This window comes from Theropithecus gelada, chromosome 11, assembly GCF_003255815.1.
Source record: "Theropithecus gelada isolate Dixy chromosome 11, Tgel_1.0, whole genome shotgun sequence".
Lineage (NCBI taxonomy): Eukaryota > Metazoa > Chordata > Mammalia > Primates > Cercopithecidae > Theropithecus > Theropithecus gelada.
The window spans coordinates 82,665,558-82,693,342 of NC_037679.1; the positions used below are offsets into that span (position 1 = coordinate 82,665,558).

Below are 27,785 nucleotides of genomic sequence, written 5' to 3' on the forward strand. Positions count from 1 at the left end.
GCAACACTCCGTCTCAAAAAAAAAAAAAAAAAGAAAGATATCACCTCACATCCCTTAGGGTAGCTATTATTATTATTTTTTTTGAGACAGAGTTTTGCTGTTATCGCCCAGGTTGGAGTGCAGTGGCGTGATCTCGGCTCACCGAAACCTCTGCCTCCTGGATTCAAGCAGTTTTCCTGCTTCAGTCTCCCGAGTAGCTGAGATTACAGGCATGCACCACCACGCCCAGCTAATTTTGTATTTTCAGTAGAGACAGGGTTATTCCATGTTAGTCAAGCTGGTCTCGAAATCCTCAAATGATCCACCTTCCTCGGCCTCCCAAAGTGTTGAGATTACAGGCGTGAGCCACTGCGTCTGGCCTAGGATGCCTATTATTTAAAGAAAGAAAGAAAGAAAAAAAAAAAAGCTTTGGTGAGGATGTGGAGAAATGAACTGCTGGAGAGCTGCTGGTGAGAATGTAAAATGGTGAAGCTGCTATGAAAAACACTATGGAGGGTCCTCAAATAATTAAAAGTAGCCAGGCGTGGTGGCTCACGTCTGTAATCCCAGCACTGTGGGAGGCTGAGGCAGGTGGGTCGCCTGAGGTCAGGAGTTCGACAACAGCCTGGCCAAAATGGTGAAACCCTGTCTCTTCTAAAAATACAAAAATTAGCCAGGCGTGGTGGTGTGTGCCCACACCAGCTACTTGGGAGACTGAGGCAGGAGAATTGCTTGAACCCAGCAGGCAGAGGTTGCAGTGAGCTGAGATGGCACCACTGCACTCCAGCCTAGATGACAGAGCAAGACTCCATCTCTAAATAAATAAATAAATGTAGAATTCTATGTGATCCAGAAATTCCCCTTCTGGGTGTGTACCCAGAAGAATTGAAAACAGGATCTTAAAGAGATATTTGGGCACCCAGGTTCATAACAGCACTACTCACAATAGCCAAGAGGTGGAAGTAACCCAAGTATTTATCAGTGGATCAATGGAGAACGTGGTCTGTCTATACAGTGGATATGATTCAGTTTAAAAAGGAAGGAAATGCTGACACACACTACAACATAGATAAACCTTGAAGACGTTACTCTGAGTGAAAGAAGCCAGTCACAAAAAGACAAATACTACGTGATTCTGTGTACAGGAAGTCATATGCATATAGGAAGTCATATGTGGAATCATGTCGTATATGAGACATAGAGACAGAAGGTAGAATGTTGGGTGCCGGGGCTAGGGTGGGGGAAAAGGGAGCTGTTTAACAGGGAGAGAGTTTCAGCTTTGCAAGATGAAAGAGTTCTGGAGATGGGTTGCACGATAATGTAAATATACTTAACACTACTGAACTGTACACTTAGAAATGATTAAGATTATACATTTTATGTTATGTGTTTTTCTTACCATAGTTAAAAAAATATGGCTGGGCGTGGTAGCTCACGCCTGTAATCCCAGCACTTTGGTAGGCCAAGGCAGGGGGATCACCTGAGGTCAGGAGTTCGAGACCAGCCTGGAAAACATGGCAAAATCCCTCTCTACTAAAAATACAAAAGAATTAGCCAGGCATGGTGGCGGACACCTGTAGTCCCAGCTACTCGGGAGGATGAAGCAGGAGAATCACTTGAACCTGGGAGGCGGAGATTGCAGTAAGCTGAGATTGCGCCACGGCACTCCAGCCTGGGTGACAGAACGAGACTCCAAATGGAAAAATAAAATAAAATAAAAATAAATAAATACATAAATATTTTTAAAAAATATTGGCCGGGCGCGGTGGCTCAAGCCTGTAATCCCAGCACTTTGGGAGGCCGAGACGGGCGGATCACGAGGTCAGGAGATCGAGACCATCCTGGCTAACACGGTGAAACCCCGTCTCTACTAAAAAATACAAAAAACTAGCCGGGCGAGGTGGCGGGCGCCTGTAGTCCCAGCTACTCGGGAGGCTGAGGCAGGAAACTGGTCTAAACCCGGGAGGCGGAGCTTGCAGTGAGCTGAGATCCGGCCACTGCACCCCAGCCTGGGCGACAGAGCAAGACTCTGTCTCAAAAAAAAAAAAAAAAAAAAAAAAAAATATTTAGAAAGAGCTTGCGAGTGAGTGCAAGTACGGTTGCCTCCTCCAGCTGCAGCACCTTCCATCCTGCTGGGAACACCATTTTCACAGGCAGCCCTCTGTCCATGACTAAGCCCAGCAGGGATGCCAGGACCGGGCCATTTCTGCCCAACAAGGGACAACGCTATCGGCGATCTTTACCCTGGAGTAACCCCTTGGGTTAGTCAAGCCTGTGCTGTAGTCTGAGGCCCTTGTTTCCTGACTGATTTCTCCCGTTTCTATTCTCAGATGTCAGACGGCATCAGAGTCCAGGGCTTTCCCTGCCCAACCCTGCTTCGCCACTCTTTGTGAGTCACAGGTCATAAGCCTCCACTAACCCTAGCCCTATGTAGCCCTGACCCTTGCATTACTAACTGGGCCTGACTCTCTGCTTACTGGAGGACCCAACTAACACAAGAGACAAATTGGGGTCCATGCCTCACACCTGTAATCCCAGCACTTTAGGAGGCCTAAAGGAGGTGGGAGGATCACTTGAGTCCAGGGGTTTGAGTCTAGCCTGGGCAATATAGTGAGACACTGTGTCTACAAAAAATGCAAATATTAGTCAGATGTGGTGGCAGGTGCCTACCGTCCCAGCTGCTGGAGAGGCTGAAGTGGGAGGGTCACTTGAGCCTAGGAGGTTGAGGCTATAGTGAGCCATGATTATACCACTGCATTCCAGCTTCGGCTACAGAGGGAGACTCAGTTTCAAGAGAAAAATAAAAAAAGAAAGAAAAGAAGAAAAAACATGAATACATGCTTATTGTAAAAAGTGTGAAATGTTACTGAGTAGTATAATTAGAAGTGAGAGTAAGGAAGGAGACCACTACTACTGTTGCCCTCCTCTCCCCACCTTGCCTAGTTCACAAGACAGGAGCAAAGAGAGAAAGAAACAAAAGTAAGATAAATAGCCAGACAACCTTGGCACCACCACCTGGCCCTAGGAGTTAAAAAAAAGTAATAATAATAACATCAACCCCTGACGTAAACTACTTGTGTTACCTGTAAATTCCAGACACCGTATGAAAAAAAGCATTGTAAAACTTTTTGTTCTGTTAGCTGATGCATGTAGGCCCAGTCACATTTCCCACGCTTGCTCGATTTATGACGACCCTTTCACGTGGACCCCTTAAAATTGTAAGACTTTAAAAAGGCCGAGGATTTCTTTGTCGGGGAGCTTGGCTCTTAAGACGCGAGTCTGCCGACGCTCCTGGCCGAATAAAAAACCTCTTCCTCCTTTAATCCGGTGTCTGAGGAGTTTTGTCTGCGGCTCTTCCTGCTGCAAGAGGTCTTCCTCCACAATGCCACCATGATCCCCAAGCAACTACTGTTAACAGTTTGATGTAACCTTCTAGACCTATTACAGTAGCCACCAGCATGTCACTGCCAAGCACTTGAAATGTAGTGAGTCCTAATTGAGATGAGCTGCAAGTATAAAAATACATCTTGAATTTCATCTGGGTGTGGTGGCTCATGCCTTCAATCCGAGCATTTTGGAGGCCGAGGCGGGTGGATCATAAGGTCAGGAGTTCGAGACCAGCCTGGCCGAGATGGTGAAACTCCGTCTCTACTGAAAATACAAAAATTAGCCAGGCGTGGTGGTGGGCACCTGTAATCCCAGCTACTCAGGAGGCTGAGGCAGGGGAATTGCTTGAACCCGGAGGCAGAGGTTGCAGTGAGCTGAGATCGTGCCACTACACTCTAGCCTGAGTGACAGAATAAGACTTCGTCTCAAAAAAAAAAAAAAAAAAACTTGACTTTTGTCTGGGTGTGGTGGCTCATGCTTGTAATCCCAGCACTTTGGGAAGCCAAGGTGGGCAGATTACCTGTGGTCAGGAGTTCAAGACCAGCCCGGCCAACATGGCAAAATCCTGTCTCTACTAAAAATACAAAAATTAGCCGGGTGCGCCTGTAATCCCAGCTAGTTGGGAGGCTGAGACAGGAGAATCGCTTGAACCCTGGGGGTGGAGGTTGTAGTGAGCTGAGATCGCGCCACTGCACTCTAGCCTGGATGACAGAACAACACTCTGTCTCAAAAACAAAAAAAAAGAAAAGAAAAAAAACCCTTGCCTTTCTTTTTTGTTGTTGTTTTGAGACACCAAGGCTGGGGTGTAGTGATACAATCTCAGCTCACTATAATCTCCACCTCCCAGGCTCAAGTAATTCTCTTGCGTCACTCTCCCGAGTAGCTGGAACTACTGGCACGTGGCACCACACCTGGATTTTATATATATATATATATATATTTTTTTTTTTTTTTTCTTTTTTTGAGATGGAGTCTCACTCTGTCGCCCAGGCCGGAGTGCAGTGGCATGATCTTGGCTCACTGCAAGCTCCGTCTCCTGGGTTCACGTCATTCTCCTGCCTCATAGTGAGATGAGATGCAATCTCTACAAAAATGACAAATATTAGGCCGGGCGCGGTGGCTCACGCCTGTAATCCCAGCACTTTGGGAGGCCGAGGCAGGCGGATCACGAGGTCAGGAGATCCAGACCATCTGGCTAACATGGTGAAACCCCGTCTCTACTAAAAATGCGAAAAATTAGCTGGGCGTGGTGGCGGGCATCTGTAGTCCCAGCTACTCGGGAGGCTGAGGCAGGAGAATGGCATGAACCCAGGAGGCGGAGCTTGTAGTGAGCCCAGATTGCGCCACTGCACTCCAGCCTGGGCGACAAAAGGAGACTCCATCTCAAAAAAAAAAAAAAATATATATATATATATATATATTAGCTAGGTATGGTGGCACATGCCTATAGTTGAGTTAGAGGTCACAGTGAGCTAAGATCTGGCCACTATGCTGCTATACTCCAACTTCGGTGACTGAGCAAGACCGTGTCTCAAAAAAAAAAAAGAAGTGGCTTATGCCTGTAATCCAGCACTTTGGGAACCTAGGTAGGACAATGGCTTGAGCTCAGGAGTTGGAGGACCAGCTGGGAAACATAGTGAGACCTTCCCTCTACTAAAAAAAATTAACTGGGTGTGGTGGCATGAGCCTATAGTCCCAGCTACTTGGGAGACTGAGGCAAGAGGGTCACTTGAGTCTGGGAGGTTGAGGCTGCAGTGAGCCATGATTGTGCCACTGAACCCCAGCCTGGATAACAGATAAAGAGCTTGTCCCAAAAAAAAAAAAGGATAACTGGGCACGGTGGCTCATGCCTGTAATACCAGCACTTTGGGAGGCTGAGGTGGGTGGATCACCTGAGGTCAGGAGTTTGAGACCAGTCTGGCCAACATGGTGAAACCCAGTCTTTGCTAAAAATACAAAAATTAGCTGAGTGTGAGAGGCTGAGGCAGGAGAATTGCTTGATCATGGGAGGCAGAGGTTGTAGTGAGCCAAGATCGTGTCACTGTACTCTAGCCTGGGTGAGAGAGTGAGACTGTCTCCAAAATATATATATAGTAGCCACTAGCCACATGAGGCTATTAAGTGCTGGAAATGAGGCTGGTACAACTGAGAAACTAAGCTTGTGTTTATTTATTTAAAACTTTAAGCTTTTTGTAGACACGGGATCTTGCTAAGTTTCCCAGGCTGGTCTCGAATGCCTGTACTCAAGTGATCCTCCTGCTTTGGCGTGAGCCACCGTGCCTGGTCTAATTTTTTTTTTGTAGAAATGAGTTCTTACTATGTTGCCTAGGCATGCTCTACTTTCTGGGGAGCGGAGTTATCTCCATAAGTTATTTGCAATTCTGCATGGGAGATTTGCCTCTTCTCCCCACTTTATTTATTCAGTCACTTATTTATATCAGTAGGGACTGGTGGACGTTTATTTATTTATTTAGAGACAGAGTATCGCGCTTGTTACCCAGGCTGGAGTGCAATGGCGTGATCTTAGCTCACTGCAACCTCCGCCTTCCGGGTTCAAGCGATTCTCCTGCCTCAGCCTCCCGAGTAGCTGGGATTACAGGCGCCCTCCACCATGCCCGGCTAATTTTTTGTATTTTTAGTAGAGATGGGGTTTCATCATGTTGGCCAGGCTGGTCTCGAACTCCTGACGTCACGTGATCCACACGCCTTGGCCTCCCAAAGTGCAGGGATTACAGGTGTGAGCCACCGTGCCTGGTCTGATATTTATTTTATTATTATTATTTTTTGAGACAGAGTCTCACTCTGTTGCCCAGGCTGGAGTGCAGTGACGCAATCTCTGCTCACTGCTACCTCTGCCTCCCAGGTTCAAGCGATTCTCCTGCCTCAGCCTCGTGAGTAGCTGGGATTACAGGTGTGAGCTACCATGATTGGGCGAATTTTTTATTTTTTATTTTTTTGAGACAGGGTCTCACTCCAGCTGGAGTGCAATGGCACTCTCTTTGCTTACTGCAGCCTCAAGCTCCTGGGCTCAAGCAATCCTCCCACCTTAGCCTCCTGAGATGCTGGGAGTACAGGCGTGCACCAACAGGCCTGGCTAATTTTGTACTTTTTGTAGAGACGGGGTTTCACCATGTTGCCCAGGCTGGTCTTGAACTCCTGAGCTCCAGTGATCCACCCGCCTCAGCCTCCCGAAGTGCTGGGATTATAGGCATGAGCCACTGCACCTGGCCTTCTTGTGTATTTTTTATCCCAGTTCTAGAGTCAGCTATTTCTCCAAGGAGCACTGGTTACTTTCATTGGAGAATGATACCAGAAACCGAGATCTTGGAGCTAGGTTATGCTCATTGCTACCAGGGTACACAGACATTTTAATGTATATGTAACATGAAATTTACCTTTTTGACTTCATTTTCATTTATTTATTTATTTTTTGAGACGGAGTTTGCTCTGTCACCCAGGCTGGAGTGCAGTGGCGCGATCTTGGCTCACTGCAACGCCTCCTGGGTTCAAGTGATTCTCCTGCCTCAGCCTCCTGAGTAGCTGGGATTACAGGCACGTGCTACCACACCTGGCTAATTTTTGTATTTTTAGTAGAGACGGGGTTTCACCAAGTTGGTGAGGCTAGTCTTGAACTCCTGACTTCGTGATCCAACCACCTCGGCCTCCTAAAGTGCTGGGATTACAGGCTTGGACCACCATGCCCAGCCTTTTTTTTTTTTTTTTTTTTTTCCAATACTGGGTCTCCCTCTGTCGGGCTGGAGTAAAGTGGTATGCTCTTAGCTCATTTTTTTTTTTTTTTTTTTTGAGACGGAGTCTCGCTCTGTCACCCAGGCTGGAGTGCAGTGGCCAGATCTCAGCTCACTGCAAGCTCCGCCTCCCGGGTTTACACCATTCTCCGGCCTCAGCCTCCCGAGTAGCTGGGACTACAGGCGCCCGCCACCTCGCCCGGCTAGTTTTTTGTATTTCTTAATAGAGACGGGGTTTCACCGTGTTAGCCAGGATGGTCTCGATCTCCTGACCTCGTGATCCGCCCGTCTTGGCCTCCCAAAGTGCTGGGATTACAGGCTTGAGCCACCGCGCCCGGCCGCTCTTAGCTCATTGCAGCCTCGAACTCCTGGGCTCAAGTGATCCACCCACCTGAGCCTCCCAAAGTGTTAGGATTACAGGCGTGAGCCATGGCACTTGGCTTCGTTTTCACTTTTTTTTTTTTTTTGAGTCATAGTCTCACTCTGTTGCACAGGCTGGAGTGCAGTGGCCTGATCTTGGCTGACTGCAACCTCTGCCTCCCAGGTTCAAGGGATTCTTGTGCCTCAGCCTCCCGAGTAGCTAGGATTAAGGGTGTGCGCCACAACCCCTGGCTAATTTTTGTATTTTTAGTAGAGACGGGGCTTCACCATGTTGGCATGGCTGGTCTTGAACTCCTGGCCTCAGGCAATCTGCCTTCCTTGGCCTCCCAAAGTGCTGAGATTATGGGCGTAAGACACTGCGCCTGGTACTTTTTTTTTTTTTTTTTTTTTGAGATAGATTTTTGCTGTGTTGCCTAGGCTGGAGTGCAGTGACACAATCTTGGCTCACTGCAACCTCTGACTCCCAGGTTCAAGCTATTCTCCTGCCTCAGCCTCCCAAGTAGCTGGGACTACAGGCGCCTGCCACCACACGCAGCTAATTTTTGTATTTTTAGTAGAGATGGGGTTTCACTATGTTGGCCAGGCTGGTCTTGATCTCCTGATCCTCCCAACTTGGTCTCCCAATTATAGGCCTTAGCCACCTCGCCCGGCCGGTTTGTTTTAACTATTAAATAACATTAAGTAGATTCACATTATTGTGAAACCATCTGTACTATCTATTTCCAGAACTTCTTGTTCATCTCAAATTAAACCTCTGTATCTGTTAAACAATAACTCACCATTCTCCTAACACCCACAGCAGCCCCTGATAACCACTATTGTACTTTCCAACCATGAATTTGACTACCCTAGGTCCCTCATATAAATGGAACCATATGGTATTTGTCCTTATCCTTCTTTCACTTAGCATGGTTCATCCATGAACTAGGTTCATCCATGATGTTGTAGCAATTAGAATTTCATTCCTTTTTAAGGAGAAATAGTATTCCGTTGCATGTACTGTACATACAACTCGTGTGTGCGTGTGTGTGTGTTTAAAAACATAGGGGTCGGCAGGGCATGGTGGCTCACGCCGGTAATCCCAGCACTTTGGGAGGCCGAGGCAGGTGGATCACCTGAGGTTGGGAGTTCAAGACCAGCCTGACCAACATGGAGAAACCCCATCTCTACTAAAAATACAAAATTAGCCGGGCGTGGTGGCGCATGTGTGTCATCCCAGCAACTCGTGAGGCTGAGTCAGGAGAATCGCTTGAACTTGGGAGGTGGAAGTTGCAGTCAGCCAAGATTGCACCATTGTACTCCAGTTTGGGCAACAAGAGTGAAACTAAAACAAAACAAAACACAAACCAAAAACAAACAAACAAACAAACATAGGGGTCTTGCTCTGCTGCCCAGGCTGACAGGCTGAACTTGAACTCCTGGCCTCAAGCCTCATGGCTCAGCCTCCTTAGTAGCTGAAACTGCAGATGGCCTCCCCCGACAATGGCTAGCATACATTTTCAAACATGAAATTTTAAGCTATAGATGTTGCTTTTTTTTTTTTTTTTTTTTTGAGATGGGGTCTCGCTCTGCCACCCAGGCTGCAGTGCAGTGGCATGATCTCGGCTCACTGCAAGCTCCGCCTCCCGGATTCATGCCATTCTCCTGCCTCAGCCTCCCAAGTAACTGGGACTACAGGCGCCGGCCACCACGCCGGGGTTTCACCGTTTTAGCCAGGATGGTCTGGGTCTCCTGACCTCATGATCCGCCCGACTCGGCCTCCCAAAGTGCTGGAATTATAGTCGTGAGCCACCGCGCCTGGCCTTTTTTTTTTTTTTTTTTTTTTTTTTTTTTAAAGAAATTGGGGCCGGGCGCGCTGGCTCACACCTGTAATTCCAGCACTTTGGGAGGCTGAGGCAGGTGGATCACTTGAGGTCAAGAGTTCGAGACCAGTTTGGCCAACATGGCGAAACCCCGTCTCTACTAAAAATACAAAAAATAGCCGGGCAAGGTGGCGGGCGCCTGTAATCCCAGCTACTCGGGAGGCTGAGGCAGGAAAATCGTTGAATCCGGGAGGCGGACGTTGCAGGGAGCCGAATTCGCACCACTGCACTCCAGCCTGGGCGACAGAGGGAGTCTCCGTCTCAAAAAAATAATAATAAAAATAAATAAATAATAAAGTAAAATGTCCCAGGTAACTGCATATTCGATAGTCTTTCTTTCAACTTAGTTGTTGAATTAGTAATTTTTCTCTTAAAAAAATTTTTTTTAAAATAAAGCTTATTGTCTTTGGAGATAACACCCTCGACGCACGTGAATAAAACTTTAAAGGTAAAACAAACAGGAAACGGGCGTCGGCGGCGAATCTGCTGCTACCAATGTAAAGGTCGGGCCGAGGCCGGCGCGGGGAATCTGCCGTCGCCTGCAGCCACTCGTGTGTCTCCGCGGGAAGGGAGCCCGAGCTTTGCTGAGGTGAGTGGAAGCGGCTCGGAGGGAGCGGGCCCCAAGCTGGAGAGAAGGAAGAGAGAGTGCAGCCCAGACGCTGTGCCCGCGCTTGGGTGGGGCGCCATGTTGGAACCTGGCAAAGGGGACGACATTCTGGGTTGCGTTGCGGGGAGTGGGCACGAGAGCTGGGTTGGAAGGATGGCCCCTTACTCCCTGCGACCCCCACAGAAGGAGAGGGGCGGGGGAGCGGCCTCAGGGCCGGCGGCCAAGCTGGAGGCTGCATGGGAAGGATAGGCTTTTCCACAGAAACACGTGTTTGCCTCCGAGGCCCACTGCGCATGTCCTGGAGGGCTCTGCGGGTCCCGCCTTCAGTTTTGCTTTCCACAGGACAGGAGGGGCAAAGTTTTTTTGAGACAGTCGTGCTCTGCCGCCCAGGCTGGAGTGCAGTGGCGCGATCTCTGCTCACTGCAACCTTCGCTTCCTGGGTTCAAGCGATTCCACTGCCTCAGCCTCCCGAGTAGCTGGGACTACAGGCGTGCACCACCACGCCCGGCTAATTTTTTGTATTTTAGTGGAGACGGGGTTTTACCACGTTGGGCAGGATGGTCTCGATCTGCTGACCTCGTGATCCGCCCGCCTCGGCCTCCCTAAGTGCTGGGATTATAGGCGTGAACCACTGCACCTGGCCAGGAGAGGCAGGGTCTTACCCCGAAGACCCAGGAAGAGGCTTAATTTGTTTTTTGTTTTTCCCCAGAGACAGGGAGTCGTCCAGGCTGGAGCGTGGTGGCGCGATCTTGGCTCACTGCAGCGTCAACATCTCGGGTCAAGCGGTCCTCCCGCCTCAGTCTCCCAAGTATCTGGGACCACAGGCGCGACCCCACGCCCGGAGAATTGATTGATTGATTGACTGATTGAAACGGAGCCTCACTTTGTTGCCCAGACTGGTCTCGAATTTCTGGGCTCAAGCGATCCTGCAGCCTTGGCCTCTCAAAGTGCTGGTATTACAGGCGTGAGCCACCGCGTGCCTGGCCAAAATTTTTCTAAATTTGTATAATAATTTATAATTGTAAAGCATTTTTGTGGACACCATATGACCTAATCTTCACAAAAACCTAGTGAAATGACATTTAGCTACATTTCACAATAAGAAACCTGAAGCTTAAAATTCACTGACCTCAAATGATCCACCCGACTCAGCCTTCCAAAGTGCTGGGATTACAGGCGTGAGCCACCGCGCCTGGCCCCCACCATTCATTTCTGATCTCCTCCCGTGTATGAATAAAATGAGAGAATGAGGCCGGGCTTGGTGCTTCACACCTGTAATCCCAGCACTTTGGGAGGCTGAGGCAGGCTGGTCATCTGAGGTCAGGAGTTTGAGATCAGCGTGGCCAACATGGTGAAATCCTATCTCTACTAAAAATACAAAAATTAGCTGGGCGTGGTGGCGGGCACCTGTAATGCCAGCTACTGGGAAGGCTGAGGCAGGAGAATCACTTGAACCCAGGAGACAGAGGTTGCAGTGAGCCGAGATTGGCCATTGCACTCCAGCCTGGGTGACAGAGCGAGACTTTGTCTCTAAATAAATAAATAAATAAAGTAAAAAAGAGAATGTAAAAATCGAAAGAGACTGTTGTAGGAAATCTCAACCTAATGCTGCCCGGGAGGAAGTGCACCTAGAAAGATGAATGAGAAACAGTGAAACCAGCTATTAATATCTATAGAAGCATGCAGATGAGAGAGAGAACAAAATCCATGCTTATCCCTTTGTAATTCTCTTCCATTTTAATTTGAAGAAGTCTTAAAGCTTTGAATAGGAGCTTTGTGTACAATAATATCAGTTTTATTTGGTAGATCTTTGTGACTCCTGACTTCAAATGATACCGCCCATCTTGGCCTCCCAAAGTGCTAGGATTAGTGGCATGAGCCACCACACCAGGCCCCTTGTGACTTTTTTTTTTTTTTTTGAGACGGAGTCTGGCTTTGTCACCCAGGCTGGAGTGCAGTGGTCGGATCTCGGCTCACTGCAAACTCCGCCTCCCGGGTTTATGCCATTCTCCTGCCTCAGCCTCCCGAGTAGCTGGGACTACAGGCAACCGCCACCACGCCCGGCTAATTTTTTGTATTTTTAGTAGAGATGGGGTTTCACCGTGTTTGCCAGGATGGTCTGGATCTCCTGACCTCGTGATTCACCCGCCTCGGCCTCCCAAAGTGCTGGGATTACAGGCGTGAGCCACCGCGCCCGGCCCCCTTGTGACTTTTTAAGGTTGAATGGGGAGGGGTTCTTTTCCTTCAGGAGAGGAGGGGAGGGTCTCAGCCTCAGACACCCAGAATACTGGTTTGTGTGTTTTCTTTTTCCCATCTTTATCTCCAAAACCTTATATTTTATGAAAAGCATCAGAGGAAATTGATTAAGAGCTTTAGCTCTGGAGTCCACACTGCCCATGGTTCTAACTCCTTCACTAGGCTACTTCTTAGCTTTAGGATTTCGGGCAAAGGCTGCCTTTTTGTGTCTGACCTTTCACATCTGAAAAGGCAATAATAATATAGTACCTAAGTCCTGGTATTGTTGAGAAGTGAGAGGAGGTAAGAGGTTAGTACAGGCTGGGTTCGGCGGCTCACACCTGTAATCCCAGCACTTTGGGAGGCTGAGGCAGGAGGATAGCTTGAGCCCAGGAGTTCAAGACCAGCTTATGCAATATAGTGAGACCCCATCTCTTAAAAAAAAAAAAATGTTAGCTGGGTATGGTGGCGCATAGTGAGTAATTCCAGGTACTCACGAGGCTGGGGTGGGAAGATTGCTTGAGCTCAGGAGGTTGAGGCTGCAGTGAGCCATGACTGTGCCACTGTACTCCAGTTTGGGCAACAGCAAGACCCTGTCTCAAAAAAAAATTCAAGCGATTCTCCTGCCTCAGCCTCCCGAGTAGCTGGAATTACAGGCATGCACCACCACGCCTGGCTAATTTTGTATTTTTAGTAGAGACGGGGTTACTCCATATTGGTCAGGCGGGTCTCGAACTCCCGACCTCGGACAGTCTGACCACCTCTGCTTCCCAAAGTGCTGGGATTACAGGTGTGAGCTGCTGCACCCGGCCTTTTTTATTTTTATTTTTATTTTTTTTATTTTTTTATTTTTTTATTTTTTTTTTTGAGACGGAGTCTCGCTCTGTCACCCAGGCTGGAGTGCAGTGGCCGGATCTCAGCTCACTGCAAGCTCCGCCTCCCGGGTTCACGCCATTCTCCTGCCTCAGCCTCCCGAGTAGCTGGGACTACAGGCGTCCGCCACCTCGCCCGGCTAGTTTTTTGTATTTTTTAGTAGAGATGGGGTTTCACCATGTTAACCAGGATGGTCTCGATCTCCTGACCTCGTGATCCGCCCGTCTCGGCCTCCCAAAGTGCTGGGATTACAGGTTTTTTTTTTTTTTAAATAGAGACAGGGTCTCACCATGTTTCCCGTGTTGCCCAGGTTAGTCTTGAACTCCTGGGCTCAAGGGATCCTCCTGTTTTGGCCTCCCAAAGTGATGGGATTACAGGCATGAGCCACCACGCCCAGCCTCTTCTTTTTTTCACATGGAGAAATTCCAGCCATGAGAGAAGACACAAATTGAGTTAGAGCCAGAGCCGAGACCAGGACTGAAATTGTCTCCCTCTCATCCTGTGCTCCTTCTGTCACTCCATCTGTTTTTCATTCTTTTACTGACAGCAGAGAGGCAGCCTCTGCACAGTTGCTTCTTGATGATGACAGACATATTGCCCTCCTTTTACCATGTGGTGGTAAACAGTGTCATGTCCTGCTTCTCATTTCTCAACGATCAGGTTTGCCTGATTTGGACTGAAAAAAGTTCTTTTTTTTTTTTTTTTTTTTTTTTGAGACGGGGTATTGCTGTGTTGCCCAGGCTGGAGTGTAGTGGCATAATCTCAGCTCGCTGCAACCTCTGACTCCCGGTTTCAGGTGATTCTCTTGCCTCAGCCTCCCACGTAGCTGGGATTACAGGCATCCGCCACCACACCCAGCTAATTTTTGTAGTTTTAGTAGAGATGGGGTTTTGCTATGTTGCCGAGGCTGGTCTTGAGCTCCTGACCTCGTGATCCCGCCCGCCTTGGCCTCCCAAGGTGCTGGGATTATAGGCAAGAGCCACCGCGCTGGGTCAGTTCTATGAATTTCACCACAACCTCCGTCTCCTGGGTTCAAGCAATCCTCATGCCTCAGCCTCCAGAGTAGCTGGGATAACAGGTGCATGCCACTACCGCCCGGCTAATTTTTGTATTTTTTGTAGAGATAGGGTTTCACCATGTTGACCAGGCTGGTCTCGAACTCCTGATGTCTGGTGAGCCACCGCGCTGGGCCAGTTCTATGATTTTTGATTGGAGTTGGTTCAGTTCCCCAGCATTTATCAGAAAGCATCCTAGGATCTGGAGCCACCAGCCTGAAGAGTGTTTACTGTGTGTTGAGCAAAGCATGATCAGGACTTTAAAAGGTTCAGTGAGCTGTGGGAGAGACACAATTGCTTCATGATGGAGGGAGCTGAAGCTGGACTTGACAGGCCCAGGAGAATTCCTGCAAGTGCGTATGGGGGAGATAGGCAGGGAGAGGATATTCCCAGGAGAGGAAATCATCCTGAGATGTTTGCACTAACGGTTTAGGCCAAAAAAAAAGAAAAAATGTACTGGGAAGGTCATGGGGCTGGGGAATTAGGGCACATTCAAGGAAGGAGGAGCAAGCCTGGGTAGTTTACAAACAGGCTTTGTTCCTGTTGAAGGGATCAGGAAAAAAGTAGAATACGTTTTATGATGGGACATGGTGAGAGGCTAAGTGAGGGTCAGAGATCTTTTTTTTTTTTCTTCTGAGATGGGAGTCTCACTCTGTTGCCCAGGCTGGAGTGCAGTGGCATGATCTCGGCTCACTGCAACCTTCGCCTCCTGGGTTCAAGTGATTCTCCTACCTCAGCCTCTCAAGTAGCTGGGACTACAGGTGTGCACCACCATGCCAGCTAATTTTTTGTATTTTTAGTAGATAGGGGTTTCACCATGTTGGCCAGGCTAGTCTTGAACTCCTGACCTCAAGTGATCCTCCCATCTTGGCCTCCTAAAGTGCTGGGATTACAGGCGTGAGCCACCGTGCCTGGTCTAGGGTCAGAGGTCTTGAGTGCAGTGCCATTGATTTTGGATTTTATTCTGTAGGTGTTTGGCTTTTTTACTGAGGAAAAAAACCTCACAGTGCACCTGTAAGTAATCACTCCCCTATATAAGCCATCAACTGAGGAAGAAATAAAGCAGAAAGATCCTTGAGGAAAATTTGAGTAAGAGGAAAAATGTTATAGATATTTTAATAAATATTACAGGCCGGGCGCGGTGGCTCAAGCCTGTAATCCCAGCACTTTGGGAGGCCGAGACGGGCGGATCACGAGGTCAGGAGTTCGAGACCATCCTGGCTAACACGGTGAAACCCCGTCTCTACTAAAAAAATACAAAAAACTAGCCGGGCGAGGTGGTGGGCACCTGTAGTCCCGGCTACTCGGGAGGCTGAGGCAGGAGAATGGCGTAAAAACCCGGGAGGCGGAGCTTGCAGTGAGCTGAGATCCGGCCACTGCACTCCACCCTGGTCGACACAGCGAGACTCCATCTCAAAAAAAAAAAAAAAAAAAAAAAAAAAAAAAATATATATATATATATATATATATATAACAGAAAAATGCTGTTAGGGATAACTACTGTACATATTTCACAGAAACCTGGTTTTTTGTTTTTGTTTTTTTTTGAGACAGGGTCTCACTCTGTTACCCACACTGGAGTACAGTGGCATGATCAAGGCTCACTGCCGCCTCAAGTTCCAAGGCTCAAGTCATCCTCCTGTCTCAGCCCTACTAGTAGCTGGGACTACAGGCGTGCATCACCATGCCTGGCTGATATTTTTGAATTTTAGTAGAGATGAGGTCTTGGTATGTTGCCCAGTCTGGTCTCCAACTCCTGAGCTCAAGTGATCCTCCCACCTTGGCCTCCTAAAGTATTGGGATTACAGTTGTGAGCCACTGCGCCAGGCCAAGTTTTTTTTTTTTCTTTCTTCTTCTTCTTTTTTTTTTTTTGAGACAGACTCTCACTCTGTTATCCAGTCTCAAGTGCGATTATGTGACCTTGGCTCACTGCAACCTCCGCCTCCTGGGTTTACGCCATTCTCCTGCCTCAACCTCCTAGGTAGCTGGGACTGCAGGCGCATGTCACCGTGCCTGGCTAATTTTTGTATTTTTAGTAGAGACAGGGTTTCACCATGTTGTCCAGACTGGTCTCAAACTCCTTGACCAGAATGGTCTCAAACTCCTGACCTCGTGATCTGCCCTCCTTGGCCTCCCAAATTGCTGGGATTACAGGTGTGAGCTACTGTGCCCGCCATTGTTTTTCTCTTTTTTTCTTTTGAAACGGAGTCTGGCTCTGTCGCCCAGGCTGGAGTGCAGTGGCGTGATCTCAGCTCACTGCAAGCTCCGCCTCCCGGGTTTACGCCATTCTCCTGCCTCAGCCTCCTGAGTAGCTGGGACTACAGGTGCCCGCCACCTCGCGTGGCTAGTTTTTTTGTATTTTTTAGTAGAGACGGGGTTTCACCGTGTTAGCCAGGATGGTCTCGATCTTCTGACCTCGTGATCCGCCCGTCTCGGCCTCCCAAAGTGCTGGGATTACAGGCTTGAGCCACCGCGCCCGGCCTTTTTTTTCTCTTAACTTTTGGAACTTCTTCCAGGAACGAGCTGGTTTGTTTTTTTTTTTTTTGAGACGGAGTCTCGCTCTGTTGCCCAGGCTGGAGTGCAGTGGTGCGATCTCGGCTCACTACAAGCTCCGCCTCCCGCGTTCACGCCATTCTCCTGCCTCAGCCTCCCAAATACCTGGGACTACAGGTGCCCACCACCACGCCCGGCTAATTTTTTTGTATTTTTAGTAGAGACGGGGTTTTTCCGTGTTAGCCAGGATGGTCTCGGTCTCCTGACCTCGTGATCCTCCCGCCTCGGCCTCTCAAAGTGCTGGAATTACAGGCGTGAGCCACTGTGCCTGGCCGGAAAGACCTGGTTTTTAGTGGTTGTTTTTTGATTTTGTTTTTGTTTTTTTTTTTTTTTGAGACAGAGCCTCGCTTTGTTGCCCAGGCTGGAGTGCAGTGGTGCAATCTCGGCTCACTGCAACCTCCGTCTCCGTCTCTTGGGTTCAAGCCATTCTCCTGCCTCAACCTCCTGAGTAGTTGGGACTACAGGCGCCCACCACCTCGCCTGGCTGTTTTTGTTTTTATTTTTATTTTTATTTTTTTGAGATGGAATTTTGCTCTTGTTGCCCAGGCTGGAGTGCAATGGTGCAATCTTGGCTCACCACAACCTCCACCAACCCGGTTCAAGCAATTCTTCTGCCTCAGCCTCCCGAGTAGCTGGGATTACAGGTGCCTGCAATCATGCCCAGTTAATTTTGTAGTTTTAGTTGAGATGGGGTTTCTCCATGTTGGTCAGGCTGGTCTTGAACTCCTGACCTCAGGTGATCCACCCGCCTCAGCCTCCCCAGGTGCTGGGATTATAGGCCTGAGCCACTGTGCCCGGCCAGCCAAGGTTTTTAAGTAACATATTTCAGCATTGGCTCTACAGCTTTGCAGGTTGGTCACATAAGCATTAGCTGGGTCTGAAATGTTAGTAAGCATTTTATTATTCCAGCAAAGATTCACATGAATTAATTATGTATCAGAAGGCATGACAACTGCAGTGTGCTTCCTGGGCAAAAAATTACCATTGCAGTAAATTCTCATGCTCCCAGGCTAAACGGATTATCAGCCAGGGAGCTGAGAAGAAATCCTGTGTTCCTTTTGAACCAAATAACTCGCTGCTGGTCACTGTAGCCTTAGTTTTGTTGTCTATTTACTGCAAAATGGTGCATCCAAATCCCCATTTTCTCTTGTAGTTTTTAAAAGGTCTGTATCTTTTAATGATGCGTAGTAAAAAATTTCCACATGAATGATGCGATATCTAGAATTTGTTTCAGAATTATCTGGGGGCAGCTTATTCTGGCCACATGTGCATGGTGGTTCTAGTTGAGCCAGGTGAGTTTGTGGAGGGTTATTATATGATTCTCTATGTTGGCATTTGTTTGAAATTCTTGGTAGTAGAGTTTTTAAAATGCCATTTTCCACCAGCAGTTCCTGGGCTAGTTTTCCTATGATCATTTTTAAGGTTCTGAAAGGGAAGTCTGGTTTTGATCCACGCGGCCACATTGTAATGTATTCATAGTTGGTAAGTGCCCTCCCGTGGCTGAGCCAGATGATGCATATGTGGATGAAACCCAAGCACGCCTCCCTCTGCTTCCCAAGAGGGCATTTGCAGGAGTGGGTAAGGGCTTCTCTGGAGCACAACTGCCTGGCTTTGATGCTGTCTCCCCCACTTACTAGCGGGGAGGACTTAGCCTCTGTGGGTGTTCCCTTCCTTTCCTGTCTTCAAGAAGGGTTGAATGATAGTATCCATTTCATGGGGTTGTAAGGGTTGAATGAGTGGCTTGGAGTAGATGCTCCATCCCTGCTTGCTCTTATTCTTAGAACATGAATGATTGGATGCCCATCGCCAAGGAGTATGATCCACTCAAAGCGGGCAGCATCGATGGCACTGATGAAGACCCACATGACCGCGCGGTCTGGAGGGCAATGCTGGCACGATATGTCCCCAACAAAGGTGTCATAGGAGATCCCCTCCTCACCCTGTTTGTGGCCAGACTAAACTTGCAGACCAAGGAGGACAAATTAAAGGAAGTCTTTTCCCGCTATGGTGACATCCGGCGGCTTCGGCTGGTCAGGGACTTGGTCACAGGCTTTTCAAAGGGCTACGCCTTCATCGAATACAAGGAGGAGCGTGCTGTGATCAAAGCTTACCGAGATGCCGATGGCCTGGTTATTGACCAGCATGAGATATTTGTGGACTACGAGCTGGAAAGGACTCTCAAAGGGTGGATCCCTCGGCGACTTGGAGGCGGTCTGGGGGGAAAAAAGGAGTCTGGACAACTGAGATTTGGGGGACGGGACCGGCCTTTTCGAAAACCTATTAACTTGCCAGTTGTTAAAAACGACCTCTATAGAGAGGCAAAACGGGAAAGGCGGGAGCGATCTCGATCCCGAGAAAGACACTGGGACTCAAGGACAAGGGATCGAGACCATGACAGGGGCCGGGAGAAGAGATGGCAAGAAAGAGAGCCCACGAGGTTGTGGCCCGACAATGACTGGGAGAGAGAGAGGGACTTCAGAGATGAGAGGGTCAAAGGGAGGGAGAAGAAGGAAAGAGGCAAGTAGAGGCCCAACAGCAGACCCCAAAGTGAAGATACACTGGAAATGAGTGGAGGGGGATTGTCTTTCAATGCAGCTCGAGTCTAATGGTTGAATAAAACTTCTTGATGATCATGGGGTGTGGAATAGTTTTCTTTCCAGTCTGGAACTTTGGTTCAAGCTGATATGAATTTGTCGTCTTCCTCACGTAGTTCTAAGGACATGTTATTTAACAGGAACAAGAAGCAATTTTGTCGTTACTGGCATCTGTACAATTTCTTTTCTTTTCTTTTTTTTTCTTTTTTTTCTTTTTTTTTTGAGACAGAGTTGCACTCTGTTGCCAGAGCTGGAGTGCAGTGGCGTGATCTTGGCTCACTGCAACCTCCACTTCCTGGGTTCAAGTGATCCTCCTGCCTCAGCCTCCCCAGTAGTTGGGATTACAGGCATGTGCTGCCATGCCTGGCTGATTTTTGTATTTTTAGTAGAGACAGGGTTTCACCATGTTGGTCAGGCTGATCTCCAACTCTTTTTTTTTTTTTTTTTTGAGACAGTTTCACTCTAGTTCCCCAGGCTGGAGTGCAATGGCGTGATCTTGGCTCATTGCAACTTCTGTCTCAGCCCCCCGAGTAGCTGGGATTACAGGCGCGTGCCACCATGCCTAGCTAATTTTTGTATTTTTAGTAGAGACGACATTTCACCATGTTAGTCAGACTGTTCTTGAACTCCTGACCTCAGGTGATCCACCTGCTTCGGCCTCCCAAAGTGCTGGGATTACAGGTGTGAGCCACCGCGCCTGGCCTGGTCTCCAACTCTTGACCTCAAATGATCTACCTGCCTCAGCCTCCCAAAGTGCTGGGACTACAGGCATGAGCCACTGCACCCGGCCAGAAGGGCATTTGTAAGGCGCTAGTATTCACATTTAATTTGGCAGTAGAGAATTTGATTTCCTCCCATCTATTTGAAACGATCATCTTGAGTACGTGGCAAAAAGAGGTTATGACGTAATCACACTCCTCTGAGACTCCTGAGAGGAGGAACACTAAACTGGTCAGAATAAATTGGATCCTTTTTATCTTTATATCCATAGCCCAAGGGTTTGCTGAATTGAAATAAAAATGGGATAGAAAAGTGAATCTAAGGAGAATGTCCAGAGCCCTAATACCAGAAGGCAGTCTGCACAGCCAGGTCAGTATTCTTGAACAAATGTACCTCCACTCTCACTTAAAATGGCGACTGCCTTTCTTCTTTTTCTGGCTGACATTTAAAATTAAAAACCAAAGTTGCTGGGCTGTGATCTATGGCAGCCTTCCAGCCCTTTGAAAAGATAAAGTTCGACAGAAGTGGTGGTGAAATGAAAATGAAGAATAAGGAGTGGTCAGGATCAATGAAAGAATTACAGCCAGTTCTGATGGATTGATTTTTCCTTTCTCTCTTGATTATCTAGTCTCTGGTATGCTTGAGAGCTGGATCTGCTGACCTTAACTTCTGAGGACTTTGAGCAAGTACCATACTGTTCAGATGATTTTCAAAAAAGTAACATTTAGCATTTTGATACATGGCTGTCTTTGAAAGTTCATATTGTGAAAATTCAAGATATTTAATGCAAAATAAATTATTTAGTACCATTGCTAGGTTTTCGCATAGGAGTATGAATCTCTCATGATATTACGCAGGAACTGGACCAACCTGCTGTGGCTTAAAATTGTTGTCAGCTGTTAGAACAGTTTTAGAAAAATAGGCCCTTTGTGAATTTCCGGTACAGACTTTTATTATTTCCCAAGTCTCAGAAAACAACCTTGCAGGAAACCTTTCTGATTTCACTCACATTTCATTTACAAAGTGTTCCCTTATTATGGCCCCAGAAGTGTGTTGTGGACGAGGGTTGGTAGGTTGTCTAGAAAGTAAGACTGCCTGCATCAGGGAAGCCTAGTGAGATACCATCAGGACAAAAAGCAAAGCCAGTTGCAGTGTTTGTGTAGTTGTCAACTCTGAGCATCAGAACAGGGAGAGATTGAAAACATGCACACTCGGCTGGGCATGATGGCTCACAGCTGTAATCCCAGCACTTTGGGAGGCTGAGGCGGGCGGATCACCTGAGGCCAGGAGTTAGAGACCATCCTGGCCAACATGGTAAAATCCCATCTACTAAAAATACAAAACTTAGCCGGGCGTGGTGGCGGGAGCCTGTAATCCCAGCTACTCAGGAGGCTGAGGCAGGAGAATGGCTTGAACCTGGGAGGCGGAGGTTGCAGTGAACCAAGGCCATGCCACTGCACTCCAGCCTGGTGACACAGCAAGACTCTGTCTCAAAAAAAAAAAAAAAAAAGAAAAAACAAAACATGCACACTCAGGCTGGGTGTGATGGCTCATGGCTGTAATCCCAGCACTTTGGGAGGCCATGGCAGGTGTATCGCTTGGAGCTCAGCACTTCAAGACCAGTCTGGGCAATGTGGTGAAAACCTGTCTTTATGAAAAACAAAAATTGGCCGGGCGTGGTGGCTCAAGCCTATAATCCCAGCACTTTGGGAGGCCGAGACGGGCGGATCACGAGGTCAGGAGATCGAGACCATCCTGGCTAACATGGTGAAACCCCGTCTCTACTAAAAAAATACAAAAAACTAGCCGGGCGAGGTGGCAGGCGCCTGTAGTCCCAGCTACTCAGGGGAATGGCATAAACCCAGGAGGCGGAGCTTGCAGTGAGCTGAGATCCGGCCACTGCACTCTAGCCTGGGCAACAGAGCCAGACTCCCTCTCAAAAAAAAAAAAAAAAGAAAAACAAAAATTAGCCGGGTGTTGGTGGTGCGTGCCCATAGTCCCACCTACTCAGGAGGCTGAGGCTGGAGAATTGCTTGAGCCCAGGAAGCGGAGGTTGCAGTGAGCTGAGATTGTGCCACTGCACTCCAACCTGGGTGACAGAGTGAGACCCTGTCTCAAAACAAAAAACATGCACACTCAGACTCCAACACTGTACATTTGGGCTTAGTGTTCTATGGGCTGTGGTGACTTTGAAAGAAAAACAATGGTACAGCTTCCATGGTAGGGGCTTTGGCAGTCTCCATGAACATGACAGAAGCAAGTACTCTTTGACCTGGCAATTCTGCTTCTAGTTTATTCTGTAGACCTTTGTGTGTGTGACAGTGTGCGACACTTTTTGAGAGTAAAGATTGGAAGGAAGCTACCTGTCCATCAGTGGGGCCTAGATAAACATTAATAAATATCACCTCCATATGGTAGACCAGGGCATTGCAGGATGTTCATTAGCACCTTCCTTGGTGTTCACCCACAGATGACAGTATCCTCTCCCCCTCCAGTTGTGACAACCAAAAATGTCTCCAGACTGCCAAATGTCCCCTGGGGAGCTCAGTCATCCGTGGTTGAGAGCCACTGTCTTTTTTATTTTTTTTTGGAGACGGAGTCTTGCTCTGTCGCCCAGGCTGGAGTGCAGTGGCGCAATCTCGGCTCACTGCAAGCTCCGCCTCCCGGGTTCAAGCAATTCTGCCTCAGCCTCCCGAGTAGCTGGGACTACAGGTGCCCGCCACCTCACCTGGCTAATTTTTTTGTGTGTATGTGTGTAATTTTGGTAGAGACGGGGTTTCACTGTGTTAGCCAGGATGGTCTCGATCTCCTGACCTTGTGATCCGCCAGCCTCAGCCTCCCAAAGTGCTGGGATTACAGGCGTGAGCCACCGCGCCTGGCCTTTTTTTTTTTTTTTTTTGTGAGACGAAGTCTCACTCTGTTGCCCAGGCTGGAGTGCAATGGCGCGATCTCAGCTCACTGCAACCTCCGCCTTCTGGGTTCAAGCGATTCTCCTGCCTCAGCTTCCTGAGTAGCTGGGACAACAGGCACATGCCCCCATGCCCAGCTAATTTTTGTATTTTTAGTAGAGATGGGATTTCTCTATGTTGGCCAGGCTGGTCTCAAACTCCTGACCTCATGATCCACCTGCCTCAGCCTCCCAAAGTGCTAGGATTATAGTATGAACCACCACTCCTGGCCATGAGAGCCACTGTCTTATGTACTTATATGGAGTTATTGCTAGAAATTTTTTCTTTTTTGAGGCAGGGTCTCACTCTGTCTCCCAGGCTGGAGTGCAGTGGTGTCATTACAGCTCACTGCAGCCTTGAACTCCTGGGCTGAAGGGATCCTCCTGTCTTAGCCTCCCAAGTAGCTGAGATCACAGGTGTGTACCACCACACCCACCTAGTTTTTTAATTAATGTTTTGTAGAGATGGGTTATTGCTATGTCACCTAGGTTAGTCTTAAACTCCTGGGCTCAATTGATCCTCCCTACTTGACCTCCCAAAATGCGGGGATTATAGGTGTGACCCACTCACCTGGCCCTCTCTAGGATATTTCAAGTGGAAAAAAGAAAAGCACAGAACAGCATGTATATATTATGCTACCATTTAAATAAAAAGAAGGTCCAGGTATGGTGGCTCATGTCTGTGGTCCCATCTACTCGGGAGGCTGAGGCAGGAGGATTGCTTGAGGCCAGGAGTTTGGGACCAGCCTTGGTGACATAATAAGACCCTGTCCCTTAAGAGAAAAGGAAAGAAGGTATACACACATATACATATATATGTGCTTTTTATTCTTATTTTTTACATAATTGCATGTATAAACTTTCTGATGGATTGATTTTTCCTTTGTCTCGATTATCTAACCTCTGATTTGCTCAAGAGCTGGATCTGCTGACTTACCAAAAAAGTGACATTTGGCTGGGCGCGGTGGCTCACACCTGAATTCCCAGCACTTTGGGAGGCTGGGGTGTGAGGATCACTTGAGCCCAGGAGTTTGAGACCAGCTTGGGCAACAAAGTTAAGACTTTGTCTCTACAAAAAGTAATTAGCTGGGCATGGTGGTGTACATCAGTAGTACCAGCTACTTGGGAGGCTGAGGTGGGAGGATTGCTTAGCTGCAATGAGCTATGATAGCGCCACTGTACTCCAGCCTGGGTGATAGAGCAAGACCCTGTGTCCAAAAAAAAAAAAGGCCAGCCACAGTGGCTCACACCGGTAATCCCAGCACTTCGAGAGGCCAAGGCAGGTGGATCACTTGAGGTCAGGAGTTTGAGACCGCGAGACCAGCCTAGCCAACATTGTGAAACCCCGTCTCTACTAAAAATAGAAAAATTAGTCAGGTATGGTGGCACACACATGTAGTCCCAGCTACTTGGGAGGGTGAGGCATGAGAATTGCTTGAACTCAAGAGGCGCAGATTGCAGCGAGCGGAGATGGTGCCACTGTACTCTGTCTTGGGTGACAGAGCAAGACTGTATATCAAAAAAAAAAAAAAAAAGGGGACATTTAGTGTTTAGGAAAGATAACCAAGAAACTGGCAATTTTGGTTACCTGTTGGAAAGGCAACAAAGGTGGCCAGGGGTGGGAGAGGAATTTATCAGTATACCTACTTCTATATTCTTTGAGAATAAATTCTAATAATTCTAATGGGCACTCAGGTTTGAAAACCACTGCTCTAACGCAGCAATAATTACCCTGTCTGATCTTTTTTTTTGTTTTTTTCAGCAATCTGGAAGCAGAGTCCATTCTAGATTCTGCAAATTCACCTGATGGTTTCTTTTTTTTTTTTTTTTTTTAGATGAAGTCTCGTTCTGTCGCCCAGGCTGGAGTGCAATGGCACGATCTAAGCTCACTGCAACCTCTGACTCCTAGGTTCAAGGGATTCTCCTGTCTCAGCCTCCTGAGTAAGCTGGGATTATAGGCGTGCGCCACCACACCTGGCTAAGTTTTTTGTATTTTTGTAGAGATGGGGTTTCACCATGTTGGCCAGGCTGGTCTTGAACTCCAGACCTCAAGTGACCCACCCACCTTGGCCTCCCAAAGTGTTGGGATTACAGGCGTGAGCCACTGTGCCCGGCCTCACTGATGGTTTCTTAGCAAACTTCAGTAGAATATTTAGAATGTGGCCCTGATCAACTTGAGTGCTGGTAGGAGGTGCTACCTCGCTCAATCTATGAGCACCCAGCCCTGTGCCCTGGATGCTTGGCAGGTGGAGAGAAAGACAGTGTTATGTGGGCAAGCCTCCAACTCACCAGTTGCAGCAGAGCATCTGGCTCTCCGTCTGCTGCTGTAGCCCTGTGAGTCAGTCAGACGTGTGGTCCCCAAGTCAGCTTCCCACCTAGCACCCTTGTTCTGCTACAGCTCCCCCACCTGCCCTCCTGCATTGCCTAGGATCCCACGCTCCACTTTCAATCTGCTCTGGGACGTTTGTCTTCTTTGCAGGGGACTAAGTATATGACTTAATGAATCCTAAAAGGAAAAAAAAGATGTCAGAAAAAAAAAGCACACAAGAAATGTTGCAACATCTCATCCTTAGCAACTTTGTTTGGTTAGTACTGCATAACTCACAGCAGATTCCAAGGCACCTGCCTTGAACATTGCTACATGCTCTAGGCATTATCAGGAATGCAGCCAGGGCGCCTGCAAAGTTGTCTCCAGTTTCTGCGTAGGAGGACCATCATCCATATTGTCTGTGGCTTTGTGTCTGAGTTGGGCGACTGAGCCTGTGACTTCAGACCCCTTGTCTGCCTGATGGATACATTCTGTTTAAGACGTTGCCATCACAATTTCATGAATGTAACTAATGAAGATCTAGCCCTTCCATGCCTCTTGCTGAACTATGTCACCTGTGATAATAACACCTCTACACATAGCATTTTATACAAAGCAAGTCAAACAGCAGTGATAGTGGCAAGTGATGTATTTGGCTTAAAGAAGCTTGTGTTACTGAAATTAACGCAGAAGTCTGGCCTCTGTCTGTGGGATTATTAAATATATATCCTATGGAATCAGAGTCATCTATTAGAAACAGTGATAGCCCTGGGTATAAATAAACATTTCTTTAGAGTTTGGCGTCAGTTTTTCAATGTCCATCCTCAAATCAGACAGTCTGTTTGAGGGGTCAGTTTTCCGGGTGCGTCTGCACCGAGAGGCTTGAGGCAGCAGCGACCCTGGGCTGCAGTTCGGTTGCAGGCGCTGGTGGCGGGCAGTCCAGGTTGGAGGGTGGAGATGGGCCAAGGTCACAGGTGCTGCAGGGCTTCCTGTCCTTGCTCTGTGTAACCGTCATCACGGTGGGTGTTTGCCCACTGTCCAAAGGACTCCTGGATGTGCACGTTTCTCTGCGTGTTGGCCAGGCGCTTCTTATCTCGGGAGAAGAAGCTAAACCTTTGGAAGGGAAAGCAAACACAGAAATGAGAACTGACCCTGTGCTGTGCACGTCACAGTTTTTGCAGTGCCGGAGACAAACAGCAGCAAACTCAGAAGAGAGCAAATCAATTCAAGGTGTGAAAGACACAGTCGGGGGTGCAGGTCAAAGTTATTCTAAGAAAGCAGCGGGGTACTCTGCATGTCATTTGGACACGGTACCTTGGAGGTCACGTGGTATGGTCAAGGCATGCATGTTGATGTCATGTGTGAGGTGTCTTCCACCTTAGCCGCTACGGAGGATTTATCCCGTTACCAGTGGAAATCAAAAGCTACTGAAACAAATCATGGGTTTCTTTAATTACCGTAATGACGCAGAGAAAAGAAAACTTGAAAGCCATGTGGAATATAAGATGATTCTGTTGTAAACAGATGAGTATTTCTTTTTTTTTTTTTTTTTTTTGAGACCGACTCTGGCTCTGTCGCCCAGGCTGGAGTGCAGTGGCCGGATCTCAGCTCACTGCAAGCTCCACCTCCCGGGTTTACGCCATTCTCCTGCCTCAGCCTCCCGAGTAGCTGGGACTACAGGCGCCCGCCACGTCACCCGGCTAGTTTTTTGTATTTTTTTTAGTAGAGACGGGGTTTCACCGTGTTAGCCAGGATGGTCTCGATCTCCTGACCTCGTGATCCGCCCATCTCGGCCTCCCAAAGTGCTGGGATTACAGGCTTGAGCCACCGCGCCCGGCCCAGATGAGTATTTCTAATTTGAATAGTTCTGTATTTGTTTAATGTCAGGAAACTGTGGCCCAGATTTCATGGACATTACTGCTTAGGATGAGGCTAAAGGAGGTATTTAAGAAAAATGAGACAATAAAAAATATATTATGGGCTGGGCGCAGTGGCTCATGCCTGTAATCCTAGCACTTTGGGAGGTCAAGGCAGGCGGATCACTTGAGGTCAGGAGTTCGAGACCAGCCTGGCCAACATGGTATAAAACCCTGTCTCTGCTAAAAATACAAAAATTATTCAGGCGTGGTAGCTCATGCCTGTAATCCTAGCTACTTGGGAGGCTGAGGCAGGAGAATCGCTTGAATCTGGGAGGCGGAGGTTCCAGTGAGACAAGATCACGCCACTGCACTCCAGCCTGGGCAACAGAACGAGACTCTGTCTAAAAAATATATATATATATATATATGTGTGTGTGTGTGTGTGTGTGTGTGTGTGTGTGTATGTAAAACATGGTATGCATGGTTCTCTGATACAAAATTTGGGAAACATCAATTTGCACTTTCAAAAATGGATTTAATGGTGAACGCCTTTAGACTGTATCACTGTAACCAGCTACAGAGCCACAGTGAGTCTGGCCTCAGACTTTAACTGAGGTAGACCAATAGGTCTTTTTAAAAGAGCTGTGACTGTTGCATTTTGATCAGAGAGAGCCATCAG

At 47.9% G+C, this 27,785-nt stretch overlaps 2 protein-coding genes across 4 annotated transcripts in view; one reads left to right on the forward strand and one right to left on the reverse strand.

The window, feature by feature from the left end:
• Positions 1-9,372: 9,372 nt before the first annotated feature.
• Positions 9,373-20,803, forward strand: SNRNP35 (small nuclear ribonucleoprotein U11/U12 subunit 35). Of its 2 annotated transcripts, XM_025403424.1 has the most exons (3): positions 9,838-9,944; positions 18,460-19,195; positions 20,621-20,803. In XM_025403424.1, the coding sequence occupies exons 2-3, from the start codon at positions 18,463-18,465 to the stop codon at positions 20,650-20,652; spliced, it is 765 nt and encodes a 254-aa protein (XP_025259209.1). In that variant the 5' UTR covers positions 9,838-9,944; positions 18,460-18,462; the 3' UTR covers positions 20,653-20,803. The 2 variants fall into 2 exon arrangements, with proteins under 2 accessions (XP_025259210.1, XP_025259209.1); XM_025403425.1 differs by lacking the exon at positions 20,621-20,803 and having other exon boundaries at positions 9,373-9,944; positions 18,460-19,311.
• Positions 20,804-25,490: 4,687 nt separating this feature from the next.
• Positions 25,491-27,785, reverse strand: part of RILPL1 (Rab interacting lysosomal protein like 1) — a 56,744-nt gene continuing 54,449 nt past the window's right edge. The window contains exon 8 of one of the 2 annotated variants that reach the window (XM_025403423.1): positions 25,491-26,360. In XM_025403423.1, coding sequence (XP_025259208.1) covers positions 26,355-26,360 — 6 coding nt within the window. In that variant the 3' untranslated portion in view covers positions 25,491-26,354. The remainder of the gene's footprint in view (positions 26,361-27,785) is intronic. The other variant, XM_025403422.1, reaches the window with a different exon arrangement.